The sequence below is a fragment of the Haematobia irritans genome, chromosome 4, assembly GCF_050003625.1.
Source record: "Haematobia irritans isolate KBUSLIRL chromosome 4, ASM5000362v1, whole genome shotgun sequence".
NCBI classification, from domain to species: Eukaryota; Metazoa; Arthropoda; class Insecta; order Diptera; family Muscidae; genus Haematobia; species Haematobia irritans.
In genome coordinates this window covers 75,817,066-75,842,737 of record NC_134400.1, presented here as the reverse complement: position 1 = coordinate 75,842,737, position 25,672 = coordinate 75,817,066, and the positions used below count along the sequence as shown (strand labels likewise).

Genomic DNA, 25,672 nt, shown 5'->3' with positions numbered 1-25,672 from the left:
GCAATTATACAGGCTCGATTTACATCATTACCAGTATACTGCAATAGTTTGAACCCCGGAGTACTTAATTCACATATTTTATTTCTATAAACATACGGTTCTTGAATAAGAACTTTTAAGGCAGCACATGCAGCCTTACAATGGAGAAGATTTATCTGGAGGATCCGTAGGACCATCGAGATTTTCAACAACCGTCACATCAGCAGTTTCAATCGAGTCATCAAGAATGTCCTCTTCAGAGATCTAGGTGACTCTCGCAATAATCATAGGTTCAACTTTGGTGAGTTTTGAGGCTGTAGAAACTTCCTCTCGCATACGGTGTCCATCCATGTCTGCATCTTTGGTATCTCCCTCGACTTCGCAAGAAGATCCGCTTATTTCTGATTCAGACAGAGGCTTGTCCATTTTTGATCGTTTTTAAGATCAGCTGAAGGATTCAAAAATGGACAAGCCTCTGTCTGAATCAGAAATAAGCGGACCTTCATTTGGATATAATGGAAGCCATAACATACACGGCCCTGGGACTTTGCTAGATGTGGCAAAGACTGAGTATTCAATATAAACACTACATGCCGTCTTTGTCCATCCACTTCATCCAAACGTCCAACCTTCCAATCAGCTGTTGGAAGATCTGGATTGCATTATTTCAGTCTATTTAAAATACATTCAGGAGGGTTTGCAGGTATCCACGCATGTGCTCTTGGTCTAGCCGGTATGTCTAACTGTAGAGCAGTTCCTTCCAAAACTTCACCAATTAGTATCAAAGCAGCTTTAAAACATTCTATAGACCTCTGGTCCTCAAATGCGATTAGCTTAAATCGTCCTTGATACGCCAGACAAAGCATTCTCAATTTCCCCCATTTTTGCTTTGGAACCATACCGTCCAATGCTCCTTTATTAATGATTGCCATCGCAAGGTTGTCTTTAGCAACTGAGACAAACGACCTTTGATCCCTTTTGGAGGATGGCAGCTCATCCGGTGACCGTTCCATTTTTCCAGCTTCAAGAATTCCTTGAGTCAATTTTAAGGAATCGCTTTGTTTAGCCGACAACGTGCTTGGGTCAACTGATCCTAATTTCTTTAGGATAAACAAAGCATTTCTGCGTTCCTCCTTCGTGAGGGATTACCTCCTTTTGATGTCGTTACCTTAGAAAAGGTTCGACTTGTCAAAGTGTCGCCACCTGTCGACCCGTCTACAGGTCGACTAATTGGGCCTAACTCTTGGTCATTGTCCAAATTTATAACTCCAGTCGATACCCGTCCACTTGGCCCTGAAGTTAGCAACCCAGTGGATGAATTTGAATTTCGCTGCATGGTGGCTTAATATCCCACCGCACTTGAAATTCTTAGTAGGTACTTATTACGATGAGTTAGTCCGCTATTAAAAAACACGTCCGTTCCGTTCGACGGTTGAATGATTGAATACTTATTAGTGCGTGATGATTATCATAATGAATATAGGGAACAACAACAACTGTCTCAAGTGGGGAGTGGATTCATTGTTGATCAGGAAAAGTATTTCCTTATGGTTTGTGTTTACCTTATGGTAGTTAGCTCTTATTCAGTTTATTACCTTACGAAGTGCAGTAGGCCAGCAATGAACTTATGTTCGTTTAGTTGCTCACTTATTTCTTTGTGCATTCGTAACTTACATTTTATTGAGGTATTCTTAGAGTAAGAGTTGTTGAGGGCTCGATGGTTCGATGGAAAAAGGGACCATGTTATGCTCCTTGACTTGACAGTTCAGCTCGCAAGTCGAGCGAGTAACATGAAATGATCTCAAGTTGCCATCTATCTTACAACTATCTAGTAAATGCATACAGTATAAAAGTGACCGTTAAATTCAAATTAATATGAAGTTCATGAGAAGGGGACAACTGCATTCAACATTCTGGGGCCCTTGGCCTATGGGCCAAATTGAACTCGTATCATTCCATTATATCTAAAAAAATCAATTTAAAAAATGTTAATAAAGTATATGGTCTAAGTCTATGAACGGTACAGTATGAATTCATATGAATATTGCTTCAAATTAGTTAATTTTCCTTTTTCACAAGTACTCTTTGGAATTCAGATAAATGGTTTTATGTCAAAGTATTTTCTTATTGTATACGTCCATAATATATATGTATGCTTACATTTTCGTATTGACATTTCCTAGTATGTATTCAGTTTCCGTTTTTATACCCTTCACCATAGGATGGGGGTATATTAACTTTGTCATTCCGTTTGTAACACATCGAAATATTGCTCTAAGACCCCATAAAGTATATATATTCTGGGTCGTGGTGAAATTCTGAGTCGATCTGAGCATGTCCGTCCGTCTGTTGAAATCACGCTAACTTCCGAACGAAACAAGCTATCGACTTGAAACTTGGCACAAGTAGTTGTTATTGATGTATGTTAGTTCGGATGGTATTGCAAATGGGCCATATCGTTCCACTTTTACGTATAGCCCCATATAAACGGACTCCCAAATTTGGCTTGCGATTGCTCTAAGAGAAGCCAATTTCATCCGATCCGGCTGAAATTTGGTACATGGTGTTAGTATATGGTCTCTAACAACCATGCAAAAATCGGTCCACATCGCTACATAATTATATATAGCCCCCATATAAATCGATCACCAGATTTGACCTCCGGAGCCTCTTGGAAGACCAAAATTCATCTGATTCAGTTGAAATTTGGTACGTGGTGGTAATATATGGCCTCAAACACCCATGCAAAAATTGGTCGAAATCGGTCAATAATTATATATAGGCCCCATATAAACCGATCCCCAGATTTGACCTCCGGAGCCCCTTGGAAGAGCAAAATTCATCCGATTCGGTTGAAATTTGGTAAATCAAAACATTTTTAGTGAAGATAGAATACATTGCTTTAGCAACGACGAAACTTCGTATGAGACACGAAGTAACTATTAAACAAAAGACAAACGCAATCGTCGATTAGTTGATTGGCAGAAGTCAATGAATGCAGGCTGTGAGCGGGTCTGTGCTTTTTATTGTATGTGCCAACAATAAACAAAATAGGAATGGTGTGTATGTGTGTGTAGCATACTCTTATAGTTGAGAAAACGAAATAACTTCATCTACACAGAAATGGAAATTATAAAACGAATGGATTTGGAATTCCGATTACATTCGAATACTTCAAAACATTGTTGGGTGCTTGCTTTACTGGGTTCTATTTGTTTTGGTTCACAATGTCCAAGGTTTATATTTCACTCGTTTGAGAAATGGACAATGAAGTTACTACTCGAATTGTGTGGCGTGTGCTTGAAGTATTCGCTTGTGTATTCGTTGCAGAGGTTTGGTCCATAATCATATATAGCCCCCATATAAACCGATCCCGAGATTTGGTTTTGGAGCCTCTTGGAGGAGCAAATTTCATCCGAGTCAGTTGAAATTTTGCTAGTATATGGCCGTTAACAACCATGCCTAACTAGGTCCATATCGGTCTATAGTTATATATAGCCCTCAGATAAATCGATCAAGTTCATAATTCTATATAGCCCCGATATAAACGACCCCGATATTTCAATTCTGGCTCTCTACGTACCGTGCAAAAGTCCATGTCGATTCGTAATTATTTGTAGACTTACCTATACATAACTTTTTTGTCTAATATATACCACGTATAGAATAACTCACAATTTAGAAAACGATGTTAAGAAGTTTTAAGATACCACAACCCAAGTAATTCGATTGTGGATGACAGTCTTTCGTAGAAGTTTCTACGCAATCCATGGTGGATGGTACATAAGATTCGGCCTGGTCGAACTTACGGCCGTATATACTTGTTTTCATTTCAGTTTGAAATTCATTAATTCAAGAGGCGCGTTTCATATATTAATATTACAAAAATAAAATTAAAAGTCTTACAAAAATTCTTGTAGGCGTTTTATGGCTATCAATGCTTCTTGGATATGATGTTTCGCATTTCCTGATGGTATTCTTATATCATGAGTAGATCGACGAGGTTTAGACCCTTCATGTTGCCTGTGGTGGGTGTCCTTCCTCGTTTGCTGGTTGCGTAAGGATATTGAAGATGATTTCGATGTAGTCTCCGGAAGATGTAGCATCGTATGGTGTTCGCCACCACATCTCTTACAGAGGTCAAAGGGTGGACACCGTTGTGATGTGTGGGAAAGTGCCAAACATCGACAAATATTATTAAACTTGTATGAGTAAAAAGTGTGAGTTAGTGGCAATGAGTATGAATGATGGACATGTGAATAGTGGTGTGAGTTAGTAAATGTGTCGGTTATAAGAGATTTGAGAGATATTTTATGTGTTGTTGGGTAGGATAGAAATATTAAATATTGCTTTGGTTATAACTCCTAACTGGGTCTGTATATCCGCCACTCGTACGGATAAATTCTCTTAATTCTTCCGAGCCTCCACTCGCATGGAAGAAGCAAATTATCTTTGATGACTACCAATTGTCCAGTTTGTAAGTTATCTTTTTCCCCGTTGCCATTTTGTTCGTTTTTATAATTCGTTGAGGTATTCAGCTTTCTAGCGGCGCGCAAATTCGTGCTGCAATATTTTAAATTGTCCCCATCTATCTGCCAATGACATATCAGAGTTGTAAACTTCGGGCAAAGCAATGAGAGGAGACCCCCTTAGGAAGTGTCCCGGAGTCAGAGCGAGTATTTCCATGGAATCATCTGTGATCGGGGTCAACGGGTTTAGGATTGCTTCAATTCGAGTTAGCAGTGTTGAAAACTCTTCATATGTGTATTTATGGCATTGTGCTACTTTCCTGAAATGAATTTTAAAAGATTTAACGGCGGCCTCCCACAGACCACCCATATGAGGAGCGCGTGAGGGAATGAATGACCATTGCAATCCATGGCATGCATATTTTTGGGCAATATCGTTGGAAACAGACTTGATAAATTGGGCATACTCTTCTTGTTTGATTGTTCGTTCAGCCCCCACAAAGTTTATCCCATTATCCGACATGATCCTCTATGTCCAACGAATATTGTGAATGCTGCTCTGAACGATCCAGATGAGAGACCGAAGCACAGTTCCAAATGAATTGCTCTGGTGCTAAAGCACACAAATACACAAACGTACGACTTTAGCATTTCGCAAAGGTGAGGACTTGACCGAAAATGGGCCTGCAAAATCAAATCCTGCAATGGAGAAGAGGGGAGAGTATGAACATCTCTCCATAGGAAGTGGTGCCATAAGTTGTGTTTTAACTCTTTTTTTTTACAGATTTTTTTTTTTACAAATTTTACAGCTCCTAATGCATTTTTTAATTGCAGACCTTAGACGGGAAACGTGATATTCTTCTCGGATAATTAGAAGCATTAAATTATTTTCGGCATGCATACATTGATTATGTTTGAAATCTATAAACATTGTACATAACCTTGACTTGATCGGCAAGATTATGGGATGGGAAGCATTGTACGAAGAATTAGAGTTAACAGTACGACAATTCACTCTTAATACATTAGCGCTTTCAAATAATGTAAATTATGGACTTTTCTTTGAGATTGGCTTGTATAGAGACAGACAAGCATATTGATCGCCATAGTATCTTTGCTGTGTTAGAGAGATTAAAATATATTTGACTGCTCGGAATTCGGAATGTGTAATGAAGCCGCTGGTTGGTAATTCGGACCGTTTTGAAACTTTATTATAAAATCGAAACATATAAGCGATCACGCGGATAGCTCGACCCCAGTTTGAGAATCTTTCAAGAATATCTGGTTCATTCTCATATGCGAAAAATGTTTCGATTTTTCTTTTCTCCGGAGTATCATTACAGGATAAGGATATACGGTCATTCTTCCTGTGGCTTGCCCAGCCATGATGGGCCATGCCACCAAAGTGAGTTGTCGGCTAGGTCCATAGGGGTACGTCCCCTTGAGCCTAAATCCGCGGGGTTGTCCATGCTCCTTACATGTCTCCATTTGCTATTACCCACATCTCGTATTATTTGAGCCGTCCTGTTTGCGATATATGTCTTCCAAACCGAAGGGGGGTTTTCCAACCAACTCAAAACTATGGATGAATCACGCAATAATGTTATATCAGAGTTTGGAATGGCGATGGTTATTAAAAGTGTTTTCACTAGCTTAGCTATGAGTACAGCTCCGCACAACTCCTGACGTGAGAGACTTATGGGTTCAATAGGAGCCACCCTTGTTTTCGATACTAAGATGCTTGTGTGAACGCTGTCAGGATTTTGGATTCTAATGTACACAACCGCACAGTACGCCGTTTGTGAGGCGTCACAAAACCCATGGATTTGAGTTTGACATTGCGGCGAAAAATGGATCCAACGGGGAGTTTCGATTAGGGATATAGAGGATAGTTCATTTACAAAACGATTCCACTTTTGGGTTGTGTGAGATTTTACATCTTCGTCCCAGTTTGTGCCATCTAACCATATTTGCTGAAGCAGCAATTTTGCTTGAACAATAATGGGTGATATCCACCCAGCAGGATCAAATAATTTAGAAAGAACAATCCCACGGCGGCGGGTTCTACGCACCGGATTGACCCGATGGATACCAGCCATCGGCCAGCGGCTGCCACCTCAGTGTACGTGTTGTCTCGTCCATTTTTTCGTGTTGGAGAAGGTGCATCCCGGGGAGCCTTCTCCGCCTGCTTTTGGTCCGAGCCGGGATAGAGGAAAACCCCGGACCATGGTACTGTGTCGTCTGCCGAAATCGAATTCACCATCGCTCGGTTTCGGTGAGGTGTAACCGGTGCATGGAATGGGTGCACTTCCGGAATTGCTCCGGCCTAACATCGCTGCGGGAGTATAGTCAAACTGACTTCGTGGCAGGATGCTGTGCCAATGACAGCAGCAGTGGGTCATCTGATTATGTGACCCCACCGACTTCTCCCGCACAACAATATTCTCCGCCGCAGCATCTTACACCGAATATTGTTGTACCAGTTCCGGAGAGTGCATCATTTTTGCAATTTAATTGCAACGGGCTCCGTGGTAAGATTAGTGAGATCGTAGACTTTATGAATCGGAAAAGGATAAGGGTCGCGGCGATCCAGGAAACAAAGCTGAATCCCACCTGCAGCCTACGACATTGTGATGGGTACAATGTCCTACGGAAGGATCGCACAAGAAATGGAGGTGGTGGCCTGGCTTTCATATTACACCGTTCCGTGCAGTATAGACCTATCACGCTTGTGCTAGACACTAATGACCCGTACATGGAATGTATGGGGGTAGCAGTTAAGTGTGGGGCTGCCGAGATACAGCTATACAATGTGTACATACCGCCGGTTGGTAGCTGTGCTCCTGGTTATAGCCCAAACATTGAGTGGTTGTTGAGCGGGCATAACCGATTGGTTCTAGGAGATTTTAATGCCCACCATGAACTTTGGCATTCTCTCCTGGGTAATGACCAGAGGGGCATAGCTTTGGCAGAGCAGATAGACGACTCCACATTTTGCACGGTGAACGAAGAGGCCCCCACGAGAATTATGGGTGACTGCAGCAGTTCGCCAGATTTATCGTTAGCATCGCCTGGTCTGATAAATGACGTCTCCTGGCAACCCGTCATTTCATTGGGTTCGGACCACCTCCCCATAATTCTCACCATCAACCGACCCTCCGATTTCATAACCTCTGAACGCCGGACGTTTATTAATCAAAAGAAAGCCAACTGGGAAGGCTTCAGAGAATACACCGATCGCCGCTTCAGTGAGCTCCCGTCCCCCTCACATGTTCATGTTGCCCAGAGGGAGTTCCGGGACATCATCAACGCAGCAGCCGCTCGCTTCATACCCGCTGGTCGAATTGCCCAGGTGAGGCCCAACTTCCCAGCCGAAGCGGCGGGACTCGCAGACGAGCGTGATGAACGCCGTCGTGCTAACCCTGCTGATCCTAGAATCAGAGAACTAAATCTAGAGATTAGTAAGATAGTCGACGAGCACAAGCGGAACACTTGGTTAGAGCACCTGAAGCAATGTAACTTAGGAACAGGAACTGGTAAATTGTGGTCAACAGTTAGAGCCCTCTCGAACCCCTCCACAAGGGATGATGGGATTTCAGTCACATTTGGCGACGTGACTGTGACTGATCCGAAGAGGTGCGCCAAATACTTCAACCGACAGTTTGTCGAGCATCCCGAGAGTGATAGAGCGAAAAGGAGAGCCACCCGTCGTGTACGTGGTCTCCGAGCCGATGACACACCACAATTTACTGCAGCCGAAGTTACCAATGTCATCAACAGCGCGAAACCATCTAAGGCGCTGGGCCCTGACGGAATTTCAATGCTAATGCTGAAGCATCTGGGAATACTGGGAGTTGAGTTCCTGACCAGACTCCTCAATTTGTCTTTGGAATCACACATTATACCCGATGTCTGGAAAATGGGAAGGGTGATTCCACTACTGAAACCGGGCAAAGATTCGAGCAAAGGTGAATCGTACAGACCGATATCCCTTCTTTCGCCAGTAGCCAAGACACTTGAGGCATTACTCCTCCCCAGCCTTGTGGAGAATTTTCCAGCTGCCCACCATCAACATGGATTCCGTAAGGTACATAGTACGACAACAGCCTTACATGCCATTTCGACACATATTAATAAGGGACTTAACCAGCCCAGGCCGTGTCACAGGACGGTCCTCGTGGCGCTTGACCTATCGAAAGCATTCGATACGGTCAACCATGCCACATTATTTGAGGACATCGAGAATACGTCCCTACCGGCAGGAGCGAAGCGTTGGGTGCTGAATTATATGTGTGGACGCCAGTCGTACGTGGAATTCAGGGACAGAAAGTCAAGACCGCGTAGAGTTAAACAGGGAGTTCCCCAAGGTGGGGTGATATCTCCGGCACTGTTTAACCTCTACATGTCCTCGATTCCACCCCCTCCTGACGGCGTCGAGATTGTATCATATGCGGATGACTGTACAATCTTGGCATCTGGGCCCAATGTTGATGACATTTGCGATCGGTTGAACGTCTACATAGCTAATCTTACCAGTTATTTCACTGCGAGAAACTTGAGGATATCCCCCACCAAATCCTCAGCCACACTATTTACTACATGGACGGCAGAAGTGCGCAGGCAGTTGAATATCAGAGTCGATGGAGTAATAATTCCGACCACAAATTACCCCAAGATTCTTGGGGTCACATTCGACAGCCTTTTTAGGTCATCTGCCCATGCCACTGCAATTTGTAATAAGCTCCGTGGTAGAAACAAGGTCCTCAAGTCACTAGCCGGCAGTACTTGGGGTGCGGACAAAGAAACCTTGCTAACTACTTATAAGGCAATTGGCCGGTCAGTGGTAAACTATGCAGCGCCAGTGTGGACACCGCAGACCAGTGATACGCAGTGGAATAACATACAAACCTGCCAGAACGCTGCTCTTAGAACTGCGACTGGGTGTCTCCGCAGCACACCCCTGGATCACCTTTATGTGGAGACAAAGATCATCCCTGTGCGAAGACACAACTACATGTTGTCAAAGCAGTATCTCCTGGGTTGTTATCGCAGTAATCATCCAAACCACCATCTTATGGATACACAACCACCACCCAGGAACGTAAGGGTTGATATACATAATCTAGAGCGCGAGATCCAGCGCTATAAAAGAGAGCCTCTAGATCAAGCAGCGTACCGGGCAGGTTTGAACAGGATTCATGAGGATACTGTAGCTGAAGCGGTGAGAAGCTACAAGGTTAATCCTGTTCTTGGAGTCCGACCACCGCCCATAGCACCGGAGGAAAGAGACCTCCCACGGCAGACTAGGGTAGTTTTGGCCCAATTAAGATCAGGCAAGTGCAGCCGCCTCAATTCCTACTTATCGGTGATTGATAGCAGCGTAGCTGACGTTTGTCCAATTTGCAACCAAGGGCCACACGACACGCGTCATCTTTTCTCTTGCCCAGCCAAACCAACCCGACTTACCACCAGATCACTCTGGACACACCCCATCTTAGTCGCAGAGTTCCTTGATCTGCCAACAAGCTGATGTACCAAGCGTATAATATGAAATGGATGAGATCACAATAAACTGTTACAACAACAACAACAACAAATAATTTAGAAGCTAATGAAAGCAATTTCCGTTTGGTTATTGTTGTGTTTAGAGATATGGGATTTATTTTGTATGAAAAACAACCTGAAAGGGCATTCCATTCTATACCCAAAGTTTTTGTGGTGCTTTTTTCTTGCAACTTCAGAAAATCGGAATGCAATAATTTTTCTTTATCGACGGGTGAGAGGATTTCGGGGCAGTTGGACGTAATTTGTTAAACCCTGCAGACATGAGAAGCTGCATGAGTTGATGCAAATTATCAGTGGTTGTGTCAATATCGTGTGCACCAGACAAAATATCGTCCACATATATTTCTTTAAGGAGAATCTGCAACGCTTGTCTGAACTTTTCTTTGCCGTCGCGGGCCAACTGTAGCAGTGTGCGTATGGTCAAATACGGGGCACAATTCACGTCGAATGTGACCGTTTTTAATGCAAAATCTTGAATTGAGCCATGGGGATTGGGTCGAAAAAGGATTCTTTGAAAATTAATGTCGTATGGATGCACCAATATTTGGTGGCGCAGCTTTTCGATGTCGCCGGAAAAAATAAACCTATATAATGTCGTTGAGGGAGTTTCTCGAATTGGAGCGCTTCGAAGCATTGAACATCACTCTGGTTTTGGTGCTAGTGCTATCGGGTTTAAATACGGTATGTAGAAGGATCTAATGAATTGTTTACAATAACTTCCTTGGATGATGTTGGTTCTGCATCGCCAAGCGTTAAGTACTCATTTAGAATTTTGGAGTATTCCTCATGCATTTCTGACTGTCTTCTAAAAACTGTTTCTTGACGTGTGTATTGGGCGAGAGCAGAGGGTCTGGATGAACCGATTGGGATATTGACTGAAAAGTTAGATTTAAAAGGCAGTCGAACTATATAGCGTCCTTCAGAGTTACGAACGGTTGTAGTGGCATATAGGAACTCACAAAATTCGTCGTCAGTGGACACTGGTGGTGGAACTGAAATTTCTTCCTGTTACCAAAACAGACGTAATTGATTGATGGGGTCGTCACTACTCTAGTTAACCTCGAGCGAGAATGACGATATCATTTCTGTTGATACAGGCCCACTTATAACCCATCCGAAAATTGTGGACTGAGCTATGAGTGATCTCCCAATTTTCTTTACTCCTTCCAGCAGTAGTTCTGGTAAAGCATTATTCCCGATCAATAGGTCAACTTGGGCTGGAGAATGGAAATCTGGATCGGCCAATTCCATGTCACGAATCTCCTCCATCGGAAATTTAGATTTTGGTAAGACGAAGTTCGGCAACAAACGGGTAATTTTGGGAACCACAATGGTCAGTATATTTACATATTTGTTGTATTTGGAGGAGGACAAGATTACACGAGGAGTTTGAGTTTGCGACTGTGCTGCCACCCATTACTCGGATTTCAAAACGTTTAGTTTCAGTTTCAAGCCTAAGACTCTGTTGTAACCGTTTGGAAATGAGGTTCTCTCGGATCCTTGATTGAAACGCCCGAATGGAAAAAATGTAGCCTCTATATGCGACAGCTACAACTGCAGTGGGCAGTAATGTATTTTCACGATGGCCATTACCATTCTGAGTGGTGAAATGAGAACTGGTCTGGTTTTGGGTTTGAGTAGTGAAATGAGAACTGGTTTGATTAACATTTGCGGCACTATCCTGTCCCAAAAGAGCGGAGGCTGCGTGATTTAGGGTCTCACTTTTGTCGTTCACGTTTCTTGTACTTGGGTAATGTAGAAGTGTATTATGGTTCTTTTTACAGTATGTACAAAGATATTTCCTTTTACATTCCTTTCGCATATGATTGTGAGAAAGGCAGTTAAGGCAGATATTATACTTCAAAACAAAATCAGTGCGTCTCGCTACGTCCAAACTGTTGCATTTTGGACAGTTCTTTAAAAAACGAGTTGAGTCACAAAGCTTGTATTTGGGCTGATGTTGGATGCTCGTACTAAATGTGTGTATTTCTGAACCTGTTTTTTGGCGCGATATTACTTTCGTGCCTTGAATGCTATTGAGCCTTTCAACCACTTGATAACGATTTGGGAGAAATGTATCCATTTCACTCCATTTCGGCAATTCCCTGTGAGATTTAAGGTCTCCCATAATGATAGTGTCTCCGGCGGAAGTTTTATGGAACACCATAGAAAATTTCCGTATCGTACGGCGAAACCTTGATATAATTTGCGGAGTCTGTGGTATCATTCAATTGTTGGACAGAACACATTGCAGGGAAGATCTTGGCCGAAGTTAATCTAATAATTTGGACTTGCATGAATGACAATCTTTTGTACGGGTGGCATATTTTCCCCGAACTGCTTCCAGTTCTTCCTTCGCGAGTTGGGTTTGTTCCACGATTTATATAATTTATTAACATTAGTCCACCTATCGTGTAAATACCGCAAAGCTACTTCCACTTGGGAGTCTGACACATCATCGCCTAAGATTTCCTCTAGGTTGGCACAATATATAACTAGATCATCTGAATCGAAAGTAAATTCACTAGTCATGTTGTAAGGCATATATCAGACAGAAATGTAATATTATAATGGAAATTTCTCAATTAAGAACAAGTATATATGGCCGTAAGTTCGGCCAGGCCGAATCTTATGTACCCTCCACAATGGATTGCGTAGAAACTTCTACGAAAGACTGTCATCCACAATCGAATTACTTGGGTTGTGGTATCTTAAAACTTCTTAACATCGTTTTCTAAATTGTGAGTTATTCTATACGTGGTATATATTAGACAAAAAAGTTATGTATAGGTAAGTCTACAAATAATTACAAATCGACATAGACTTTTGCACGGTACGTAGATAGCCAGAATTGAAATATGGGGTCGCTTATATCGGGGCTATATAGAATTATGAACTTGATATGGACCAATTTTTGTGTGATTGGGGATCGATTTATCTGAGGGCTATATATAACTATAGACCGATATGGACCTAGTTACGAGGGCGGTTCGGAAACTTCTTAGCCTACCTGTTGAACTCTGTTCAACAGTAATTTTTATCGTATAACAATTATTGAATTGATTAATTGAATCTATGAATTGCTAAAATGAATTACACCTAGATAGTTAAGTTCATATCTGCTTATTTATTGATATAGTGGTAACCCTAGCAGCTTTCTCTTTCACACAGGGAAAGTTTTCACTCAAATTATTTTCAAATATTTGTCCTTTTCTAAATTACCTTGTACTAATTAATTATGTCTGCCTAATGAATTTTCAATACTTCACTTGTGTTTTGTCAGTCAAACTGGTAAGCAGCCGCCATCCACAATAAACCTAAATTTTATAACGTTTATACTGAAACTGCCTCTTTTTATTTACTTTCTGTTTTTTCATACTGACTTACGATTCTGGGAGATTATTAAACTATACAGTCCATTCCAGTCTAAGCCGTCTCGGAATTGTACATGGTCCATCGAACCGTTCAAAGGACTAGTTGGAAGATAAGAAAAGTTTTGGATAACGTCCACTGATTACTGATTCTTAAAAGTATATTCTATCTATAATGGAAAAGAGGTACGTAAAATTTGTTATTTTGTGAACGGATAAAATTGTGGAATTTTTTGTTGAAATTTTATGACAACTGTTGTTAAAGTTTCTGCCTGTGCTACTGGGCAAGCACAAGTCATTACATTACATTTCATGAGACAAGTACATGAAATAGCTTTTTACGAAAGCGCTGCTATATTGCTTTACAAGCACAACTATTAATTTTGAAAAGGTTCTTCACGAGACCCTTTTAAAATCTTGTGTTGGCTCGTTTGATAATTTGGGTGATATTCTTTCTGGTTGTGTATTCTCAAGACTATCAACGAGTGTAAATTGTTTGAAATTATTGCAGAAATGCAAATTCTCTCGTTACCAGGTCTATGTTAAGTTCTTTACATGAAGAAAGAATGCTGCTTTTTACGAAAGCATTTGTAACACTGTAAATTGGAAGTGGTTTTGCTTTACGAGCAACACTAAAATTTAGATCCATACATACTTACCCACTGTTTATGTCTACGACACTTACCTTCAACATATTGAACATTCATAGCAGAAATGTTTTTAACATTTACATTGGATACTTACCTTTGATATTCTCAATCGAATCGCAACATTTGTATGTCACATTTATGTTTATAATATTCGTGCATACTTACCTTCAACATATTGAACATTCATAGCAGAAATGTTTTTAGCATTTACATTGGATACTTACCTTTGATATTCTCAATCGACTCGCAACATTTGTTTGCAACATTTATGTTTATAACATTCATGCATACTTACCTGCAACATATCTAATTTTCATAACAGACACATTTATATTGTTGATACTTACCGGTCAACTCGCAACATTTGTTTTCAACATTTATTCAAAGAATATTTACGTTGATCAATAACACCACTGTTAACTCACACTTGCTTTGAATACTAGTCACACTCAGCCACAACAATCCTCTACATTAATAGCCTCTTCAAACGCTCATACATAGTCTCAGTCAATAACTCTTTAACATCATTTATACGAATTCTATATTCGTCCGTCTGTTAAAATTACAAATCATAAACCTGTGCCGTTAATATCAACCAAACTCTCTTAAGTTCTGCGTAATACATTTGCATTCTGTAAAGTTGACAGCGCAGTCGGACTGGCCGACAACCATAACATCTTGGATTCTCTTAACGATGACAATATTTGCTTTGCTTCTCATTTAATTGAGTGGTTACATACTTGCCCTATTGTTAACACGAAATCATTATACGTGGGAAATAATTATTTATTATTTCACTTTGTTTAAGTGGTTCACATCGATGATATCTAACAGAAACAAACTGAAAGTTTAATGAATTAGGAGCTTCTAAAATCATTTCTTGCATATATAATGAAATGAAATCAAAATTGTTATATTGTAATCCCGCAAGTAAAAAAGTTGAAATCGATAGGGCATCTCTGTGACTGCATCTTAAGAAAGAGAGGATGTCATATTAGCAAAGCCGGCAAATTGTCATTTTGATTGAAATTTTAAGACGTAAAGTAGTTGAAGTGGAGAGCTTAAAGAAAGTTTATTGGAAAAAAGGACACCGTATAGAAACAAAATTAAAAGTATAAATTTGGAAAATTAAAACAAAAATTGAGGGCGAGATATTTGGAAAATTACGCTGTTGAATCAAAATATGAATGGTTATCCAATCATTGTCTATTGGTCTATTGGTTTTCATGAGTTGGAATTGGTGGACGAAAGTTTGGTTGGTGTTTTTGTTGTAACGGTGCTCGGAAGGCACATGCGGTGCATATTGGCAATTGAAGGCTTACGTGTTTGAATCAACGAGAGGAGGGTAAAGTAGAGGGGTGAGTGGATGTTAGTATACATATGAATAAAAGAAAAATAATGTTTATGTATAAAAAGGTGTTGCCATCACAGTGTTGAAGACAAACACGCGAAAGGAAGATCACTTAAAGGGAAAATACAAATGATGATTTCCTTGTTTGGAGATTTAATGATTGTTCAAGTTGCACAATTTACAGAGGATTTTATTTACTATTGCATGATTAAATTATACACTAAAGGAAATTAAAAAATTTATACAGAAAAATACCATTGATTATACACTGAAAAATATATGGAAAGTTAAGCTTTCTTCATATAGAATTAAAAGGAAATAATACTTAGTTGGTTAATTTTTTTATTTTGGAAAATTTTCTCTGCATACACTCAAAGAAAAAAGTGAACTCTCTATTTCACTAAAGCCAATTTAATTTTATATTGGTTCATGGAATCATTATGGTTGAAAAAAGTTTATTTTACTCAAGTAACTTTTTGCGTACGTTAGTTAAATGAACTAAAAAACGAAAAAAAAAAATTGCACACAAAGCATAAAGATTTCCTAATATCGTATGTCTTACAAAATAGTTCATTATTTCTTTGAATTTTGAAATTTTGCCAAAACTGTGTCCATCATGAATTTCGTATGGTACTAAAGACATTCTTGTAATTTTGAAATACAAGATTTCTCTTAAAACTAGAAAATTGTCTTTAATAATTGGAAAAACTTAGTTATGTCCAATTGGTTTTCTTGAATTTGTCGAAAAATATTTATTTATTGTTTCCATATCGGAGTGATATCAGCGATTCTAATACTGCTTAGTTAAAACTTTCTAAAAAAGTTTTCTAAAATTAGTCGAAGGTTATCTTTCCTGGTGGGATCACTGTTTTTTAATGTAATTGGAAGAGTTGCTGTGAGTGCAATTTCCTAATATAACAAAGGAGCAAGTTTGCAATTGAACAATTAAAGTTTTGCTAATTGTGCTTATGATTGATAAGTCAGATGATTGCATGAGAAATGAAAACTCGAAATACTTACCCATGAAAATTTGATATACTTACCTATCGAAGTTTAAAAAGTCTACCTATGAAAATTTTTAAATACTTACCTGTGGAAACCTATGAAGAAAATACCTTTGAAATTTGAAATACCTATGAAAATTTGAAATACTTGCCTATGGAAACTTAAAAGGTTTATCTATGGAAATTTAAAATACTTACCTATGAATGAAATGCCTGAATGAAATTTGGAACTTACTTACTTGTAGAATTTTTAAATATTTGCTTATGAAGTGGAACATCACAGGTGGATGAAATATTTGCTTATAAAGGGAAATACGTACCGAAAGAGAAGAAATATTACACATTTAAATATTTAAATCAATTATTGAATATTTAATTTGAACAAAATTATTTTCCGTCTTTTTTTGGAGGAATTGATATTTGTGCTTCTACACAGTGGGAAAATTTGTTATATTCTTTGAATTCCCTTTAATTGCAACAAATTGTTTTTTTTTACTTTCTTCTCACAAGAACCAGCATTAACGAAAGGCAAAGTAAATGAATTTTGGTGCAAATCATTACCATATTGGAAACGCTGTGTTTCATTCTCGCCATTTTGAGACGTGAATGGGAATTTATTCTTTTGATTGGCATTGAACTTATTAAAGTTCGACTTTCTTGGGCGTAAAAGCTGGTTTTGTTATGTCAAGCTGATATAACATTTTCAGTATTATGCTTGGCTTTTTCAGTTGATTAATTTTGCATCAATTAATTCACGAATTTCCATTGTTCCACTGAGACTGTGGTCGGTACTTCGTGGAATTTTTTATATTTTATTTTTCAAGAAACTGAGTGTTCAAGGCAACATTATTTTATTATTGACTGAAAATTTTACAAAGTCCCATTTATTCCGAGTACTAATATATTTAGATACTAATATATTTCGAAGAAGGGATTTTGTACTGAGATCCAAATTTGTGGATACATTATACTTGAATTTGAAAACCATTAAACTTAAACTTGAATTCAGCTATCAAATCCGCTGCGACGATTCGTACTTATTATCAGCACTTGTATTTTCTTTGCCGAAAGAGACATAACAATCTACAGTTATATTTATCAGTGGTGATCTCTAGCGATAAAGTTTTGATTTCGCTGTCTGCCGAAATACTTGTTCAACTCGCTGCATTCTTATCAAATGAGGATACCTTGCACTAAAAGTTGCGCATTCTCCATTTATGGTTCGTTAACCTAAAGATCCTAAGAGGAATTGATATTATACATATACAATAAACATTGTGTTTACTAACGGCTACAAGAAGTTTACGAGGAGGTGAAAGGTTGGAACATTAGCTATTGGGGCTAATATACAATAACATTTTAGCACATATACACTGTTTCTTGTATGTTGTTTGTTAGGTTGTATACTTCAACATTTTTTATTTGGTGGTATATTCAACATTGTTGCAACCCACTCTGACCGTTTGATATTGGTAAAGAAAAAACAGAATCTGTAAACTGGTGGTGAACTGTGCCTATGTCTACTTTTATATGAGTGTATTTGAATTATTCTGTTGATACCATTTTAGTCGCCCCTGGAAATCGACTTTAACTGTGAACTTGCCTACTTTTGCATAAGTTATTTACAGTTCTCTGTTGAATTCATTTACTTGATCTGTTGAGTCACATTTGAAATAGCAAGGAACATAATTTTCTGTTGCACTATTTGTATCATAGTAGCTCTCTGTTAGCAACTGTGAAAACTTTTCTCTCTGAGTGGCGAGAGAAATACATTCTGTGAATATAATCTATTGTTGATTATTGTTTTCGGTAATCGTTAGTCTGTACTGTTGCTTAGGAAACTGAAACGCACATTATGTCGTCACAGAAGTTTATATTTTTCTCTGACCAAGTTGTCACTTACTGCGCCAACTTCGCTGCAATTGATATAACTGAACATACGCTTTCTAGTCTGCAAGTAGATCTAGATGATTTAGATCGTCGATGGCATACATTGACTCAGGTCTACGAAACTGAAATGACCACCCGTGAAGAGTTAAGCAAAGAGGAAAAAGAATCTATGCATTCCAAATTTAATGAATCTTGCAGGTCATACAAGACATGTAAGACTTCAATTCTTGATTTAATGGACATCGAAAGAAGAAAGTTGGAAATGTCATCGGTTCCAGTGGCGCGTATTGAAAATAGACCTGTTGATGCCGACAGCGGATTTTCTGTAAAACTGCCTCCTTGCGACACTGAACTTTTCAATGGGGGGTACGATAAATGGCCAGGTTTTAGGGACATGTTCACGGCCATTTATATTAAACACCCAAAACTGTCACCTGCCCAAAAACTATTTCATTTAAGGGCGAAAACAAGAGGTGAAGCTAACCAAATTGTAAAACAATTCGCTCTGACTGATGACAATTTTGGTTTAGCATGGGATGCTTTGCGGCAACGCTATGAAAATAAAAGAATTCTCATTAATCACCAATTGAGGAAAATTTTTGAATCTGATCGCGTTACCACTGAAAAGGGAAAGTCACTTCGTAATTTACAGTACACGATAAACAACTGCCTTTCAGTACTGAAAACTTATAATATATCAGTGGTTTCCTGGGATCCCATACTAGTGTACTGGGTATCGTCAAGATTACCCGATGAAACTTTAACGGCATGGGAAAATTCGTTAAATGATCACAAGCAAATGCCGTCATGGGAACAACTTGACGATTTTATCTCGAGGCGGTTGAATATGTTGGAATCAATAACTGATATAAGAAAACCATCGAATCCGCCTATCAATTCACAAAAGTCCAACAATTACTACACTAAAACTGAAAATAATTATAAACCCTGCAGAGCTTGTAAGCAAAATCATTCGCTACGTACTTGCACTAAATTTAAATCATGGTCTTTCACACAAAAAAGAAAGTTTGTCAACGAAAATAAACTTTGTGACAATTGTTTAGGATATGGTCACACTGCTCGAAATTGTCAAAGTGATAACGTGTGTCAAAAATGTCAACAGCGACATCACACTATTTTACATCAAGATTCCAGCAACGCTGAGAATCGAAGAGCGACGCAACGAACTTCCCAATCAAATGTAACGTCGTTCCATGTTGACGCCAATACTGAAGATCATCCGAGTACGTCCACTGCTGTTTATAATGATCCAATTACGCATGTCCAATCGAACTACACTAAGTCTTGCGAAGGAACTGTTTTACCTACTGCGTTAATTGAAATTGAGCACTTAGGCACAATATTCACTATCAGGGTGTTTATTGATCAGGGTTCACAGGAATCATTTATTTCTAGCAGGATTGTGAACAGACTACAAATTCCTACCAAGAAATCCTTCACGAGGATTTCAGGTCTTGGAGGAACTGTACTTGAAAATTCATCGAAAATATGCCATGTTACTTTGAGATCCCGAAAATCTGACTATATGTTACACACTTCTGCGATAGTCGTTTCTAATTTGAAACATTTAATGCCTGGGTCACCAACACACATTTCTGACTGGTCTGACTTAAATGAATTGAATTTGGCGGATCCATATTTTTGCAAACCGGGACCGATTGATATGCTGTTAGGAAGTGATATTTTGCCATCCATTATTAAATCGGGCGTGAAAAAGAATGTGGCAGGAAGTTTATTAGCACAAAATACTGAATTCGGGTGGTTAATAAGTGGACCTCCTGCACAACGAACTGTTTCCACGTTTGCATCATGGACAGCATCGAATGATACACTAAACGATGACATAAGAAAATTTTGGGAGTTGGAAGAAGTTCCCATTTTGAATTTGTTGTCGGAAGACGACAATTGGTGCGAAAAATTTTATCAGGAAACCACTAGTCGATTACCAAATGGAAAATATATGGTGAGACTACCATTTCGGCAAGACTTACAGACGGAAATAGTCTTGGGGTCATCAAGACGATCCGCCATGGGGCAATATATGCACATGGAAAAAATGTTGCAAAAGTCCCCGGATCTTTCATCCGAGTATACAAAAGTTTTATCAGAATATTTAGATCTTGATCACATGGAGCCGACATCATCCACTGAAATTTGTTTAGATTCGCGATACCGCTCTTTTTATCTTCCTCACCATGCGGTTGTCAAACCTGAACGTACGTCCACAAAAGTTAGAGTTGTTTTTAATGCTTCAAAAAAGACTTCGACTGGGATTTCTTTAAATGACATACTGCATACTGGGCCAATACTTCAGAATGATTTAATGAATGTGGTACTTCGATGGCGTTTCTACAAATATGTGTTTAATGGCGACATCCAAAAGATGTACCGCCAAATTTATGTACATCCTGAAGATAGACAATATCAAAGAATTCTCTTTCGAAAGTCGCAATCTGAGACAATTAGTGACTACTGTTTAAAAACTGTAACGTTTGGAGTAAACTGTGCTCCTTACTTAGCAATCCGAACTCTACGACAATTAAGTGAGAACGGAAAATCAACGCATCCTACTGCGGCATCCATTTTGCAACATCAGATTTACGTGGATGATGTTCTGTCAGGTGGCAATTCGGTTGCTGAAGCAAGATACTATTTATTACAACTTACTGATTTGCTTGACTCAGCTGGATTCCCATTAAAAAAACTTACTGCAAACCATCCGGATATTCTGCAAGGCGTACCCCCCGAGGATCTTCTAAATGAAGATTTTTTGAAACTGGAAGACACTAGCGAGACGAAAACATTAGGCATTCGTTGGAACGCGATGTCCGATACTTTTTATTATACCGTCTCCAACATTCCTACTTCCTGTACTCTTTTGACAAAACGGAAAATTTTATCAATTGTCGCAAAAATATTTGATCCTGCTGGATGGTTGGCACCCATCATTATTGTAGCGAAGGATATTTTACAACAGTTGTGGATCGATGGAACTAATTGGGATGAGGAAGTCAAACCACATGCGATGGAAAAGTGGAAGCATTTTATTTCTAATTTTTCTGATATTGAATCTATTAAGATTCCTCGATGGATCAACTATTCCCCTGATAAGCGAGTTGAAATACATGGATTTTGCGATGCGTCTGAGAAAGCATATTGTGCCTGTATCTACATATGCACTGTTTCTTCAGAGAATATTAGAACCTCACAATTGTTGGTATCAAAATGTAAAGTAGCACCACTTAAGACTGTTAGTTTACCAAGATTAGAGTTATGTGGGGCTACACTGTTATCAAAGCTACTGAAATCTGTTTGTCAAAATTTGAGTTTCACTATTACTGACATTTTTCTGTGGTCCGATTCTACAATCACTTTGGCGTGGCTCGATAAACCACCATATCATTGGAAGACTTTTGTTGCTAACAAAATATCTGAAATATTGGACAACATTGGAAATGTTACTTGGAGACATGTTCCAACCAATGATAATCCTGCAGACATTGGTTCTCGAGGATGCACAGCTTCTGAACTTAACTCGAATAAACTGTGGTGGCATGGACCAAAATGGTTGTTAAAATCAGCAGAATTTTGGCCCAAACAAAATTACTTTTGCGAGCCTGAACTTGAAAGAAAAGTAACTAATTTTCTAACTGAAACTCAAACTGAGGATCTTTTAGATCGATTCTCATCTTTTAGTCGGGCACTACGTGTTCTTTGCTATGTATACCGTTTTGTAAGGAATTGTAGAAAACAAACGGTCAATTTTACTAATACTGACTATATTACTAAAGATGAAATTTTACTGACTAAGTTTAATCTGATTCGTTTGGCCCAACGGACTCATTACCGATCTGAATATGAAGCTCTTAAAAACAACCGTGCTATTGGCACAAAAAGCAAACTGTTAACGTTAAACCCTGTTCTTGATGACCAAAAACTATTACGGGTGAATGGCCGATTGGCCAGTTCTGACATCAGCTACAATGAAAGGCATCCTGTTATATTACCTGAAAAATCACGATTCTGTAAACTGTTTATTGAATTTACTCACAAGATGTTGTTGCATTCAGAACACAAAATTATGTTACGTGCAATTCGTCAAGAATTTTATGTCATTCGCTTGAAAAGTGCAATACGTTACTGTATAAGAAATTGTCGCACATGCACTGTATACAAGCATCGTGTTCGCACTCAAATAATGTCTTCACTGCCACTTGAGAGGTGTACATTTTCCTTACCCTTTACTAACACTGGTGTAGATTTTGCTGGACCATTTGAGTTGAAAACTTCCAGACTTAGAAATGCTAAACTGCAAAAGGGTTATGCTGCAATATTTGTGTGTCTCTCTACCCGAGCTGTACATTTAGAGGCATGTTCCGAACTTACAACTGAAGCTTTCTTGTCTACTTTTAACCGATTTGTGGGAAGAAGAGGGTTACCTAACAGAATGTTCTCTGACAATGGCACTAACTTTGTAGGAGCGAGTAGGGCATTGACCATAGAGTATAAGGCATTCCTGAAAACGGTGAATAGATCGATTGCTGATAAGTATAATTTACACGGATTTTCATGGCATTTCATTCCGCCTCACGCCCCACATATGGGGGGACTATGGGAGGCGGCTGTAAAGAGCATGAAGTCTCATTTAAGGAAAGTTGCTGCTAACATTAAATTTACGTTTGAGGAATTTTCCACACTTCTTGTTAGGATTGAAAGCATTTTGAACTCTAGGCCAATTTCACCTATCAATGAAGATCCAAACGAATTAATCCCATTAACCCCTGGTCATTTACTGAGAGGAGCAGCTTTAACAGCTGTTCCTGAAGAATATTCCGACAATCTTACATTGCTGAACCGATGGCAACGGTTAAAAACTTTGCAAATTCATTTCGCTAAACGCTGGAAGAATGAGTACATTTGTGAACTCCAAAGGAGATACAAATGGAAGACGACCCAACAAAATCTTAAAGTAGACGACTTTGTTGTGGTCAAGGAAGACAACCTCCCCCCTAATGAATGGTGTTTGGGTAGAGTACTGAAGGTCTTCAAGGGGCAAGATTCTAACGTACGTGTAGCTGAGATCCGCACCCAAAATGGGTTGATAATTCGCCCAATAGCTAAACTTTGTGTTATTCCTACTGCTAAACATTAATTTCCACAACCGTTCACAACTTAACAACATTTTACGCTTACAGCCAAGTATCCAACGTTCCAAAGTGCCGCATCTGCCACCAAAGGCATGCGTTAAAGGACTGTGGGAAATTTCACCAAATGGACGTTCGTGAGCGAAGAGAGGAAGTTAAAGTAAAAGGGTTTTGCTTTAAATGCCTTTGTTCAAGTCATACACGTGATTGGTGCCGCTCACGAAAAACTTGTCTCGTCTGCAACCAAAATCACCACACCATGCTCCACACTGACACCACATCCAACTCTAACCGGAATATTACCAAAATCATCCGGCACAAGCCCGTGAAACCTCAGCATTCGTCATCAGGACATCACACCACAAGCAATTCTCGACGTAAATCCCAAGGCCACAATCAACGGAACTACATACATGAGCGATTAAGTCCCCGATCAAAAACTCATGTATTTTTGCCTACTGCATTAGCTCGAGTGTTAGCCCAAAATGGTACAGGCAGTGTTCGGATGATGATGAATTCGGCCGGAAAGCAGACAATTATACTGAGATCGATGGTAGACCGATTAAATATCCGTACGACCAAAAAGGGCCAGTCCGAATTCTGCACGCTATGCCTTCAATCATATCATGATGAAACCGTAAAGGTGCAAATTATTGGACTCGTCAAATCCCATTTTAACATGGCTCTGCCGGAAGCAACAACTGAAAAAAAACTACAGTCCATATACAACCATTTAGGTACTTTGGCTGATCCCCACTTCTATAAGCCATCGAATATCGAGGTTGCCATTGGAAACGACCAACTATCAAAATTACTCTTGGCTGGATTAATTCAAACTTCGTCCTCCATGCCAATAGCGCAAAGTACGATCTTCGGTTGGATCATATCCGGAGCCTGTACATACTAAGTTGCATTGCTGCAAGAGGGGCGGCATGTTGAACTCTGTTCAACAGTAATTTTTATCGTATAACAATTATTGAATTGATTAATTGAATCTATGAATTGCTAAAATGAATTACACCTAGATAGTTAAGTTCATATCTGCTTATTTATTGATATAGTGGTAACCCTAGCAGCTTTCTCTTTCACACAGGGAAAGTTTTCACTCAAATTATTTTCAAATATTTGTCCTTTTCTAAATTACCTTGTACTAATTAATTATGTCTGCCTAATGAATTTTCAATACTTCACTTGTGTTTTGTCAGTCAAACTGGTAAGCAGCCGCCATCCACAATAAACCTAAATTTTATAACGTTTATACTGAAACTGCCTCTTTTTATTTACTTTCTGTTTTTTCATACTGACTTACGATTCTGGGAGATTATTAAACTATACAGTCCATTCCAGTCTAAGCCGTCTCGGAATTGTACACTACCAATGAAAGAGAATAGTTAGTTTTTCAAAAATATTTTTATTTTTCAATATAATCTCCTGAAACTTCAATACACTTAGTCCAACGCTTTTCTAGCAATTCTATCCCTTGATTAAAATAGTTTTCTCAAGGTTTCAAGGTTTTCAAAATAGTGGTTTACAACTGTAATTGCATCTTCATTTGAGGTAAAACGCTTGCCAGCAAATATTTTTTTAGATTTGGGAACAAGTAAAAGTCACTGGGAGCTAAATCAGGAGAATAAGGTGGGTGGTCAAGCAACTCGTACTTTAATTCGTTGATTTTAGCCATTGTTAAAACACTCTTGTGCGCTGGTGCGTTGTCTTGACGAAAAATTATTTTTTTGTGTTGTAAGCCAGGACGTTTTTTCGAAATTGTATATTTAATTGATCCAAAAGGTTGCAATAGTACTCTGAATTTATTGTTTTACCCTTTTGCAAATAGTCAATCAATAAAATACCTTTGAAGTCCCAAAAAACCGTTGCCATAACCTTACCAGCCGATTGAATTGTTTTTGCCTTCTTTGGGGCACTTCCTCCAGCTTCAATCCATTGTTTGGATTGTTCTTTTGTCTCTGGAGTATAGTGGTGGAACATGTCTCATCAACAGTTATGAAACGACGCTTAAAATCCATTTTATTTCGAGCCAAACAAGCTTGAGAAATGTTCATTGTTACGCGATTTTGATCGACTGTTAACAAATGCGACACCCATCTTGCAGAAAGCTTTTTCATCTGTATACTAGCAATTTCACGCACTTTTATTCGTCGATCATTTAATACCATATCATGCACTTTGGCTACAATTTCTGTTGTTGTTGCTGTTTTTGGACGTCCACT

The 25,672-nt window shown here is 39.1% G+C and overlaps 2 protein-coding genes and 1 long non-coding RNA gene across 3 annotated transcripts; 2 read left to right on the top strand and 1 right to left on the bottom strand.

Moving 5' to 3' along the window:
- Nucleotides 1-4,521: 4,521 nt before the first annotated feature.
- Nucleotides 4,522-4,971, bottom strand: LOC142235599 (uncharacterized). Its single transcript, XM_075306860.1, has one exon. It carries the CDS (start codon nucleotides 4,969-4,971, stop codon nucleotides 4,522-4,524), a length of 450 nt encoding a protein of 149 aa, XP_075162975.1.
- An 8,096-nt stretch (nucleotides 4,972-13,067) lies between these two features.
- On the top strand, nucleotides 13,068-24,710 carry LOC142236493 (uncharacterized). The gene is made up of 2 exons (XM_075307711.1): nucleotides 13,068-13,570; nucleotides 23,496-24,710. Exons 1-2 carry the CDS (start codon nucleotides 13,560-13,562, stop codon nucleotides 24,349-24,351), a joined length of 867 nt encoding a protein of 288 aa, XP_075163826.1. The 5' UTR covers nucleotides 13,068-13,559; the 3' UTR covers nucleotides 24,352-24,710.
- On the top strand, nucleotides 14,722-15,713 carry LOC142236692 (uncharacterized). Its single transcript, XR_012722159.1, has 2 exons — nucleotides 14,722-15,392; nucleotides 15,451-15,713. It is a non-coding gene; the product is annotated as an uncharacterized LOC142236692 (long non-coding RNA).
- Nucleotides 24,711-25,672: the final 962 nt, after the last annotated feature.

Coding starts and splice junctions, on each gene's coding strand:
- LOC142235599 (XM_075306860.1), bottom strand. CDS start 4,971: ATGTCGGATAATGGGATAAACTTTGTGGGGGCTGAACGAACAATCAAA.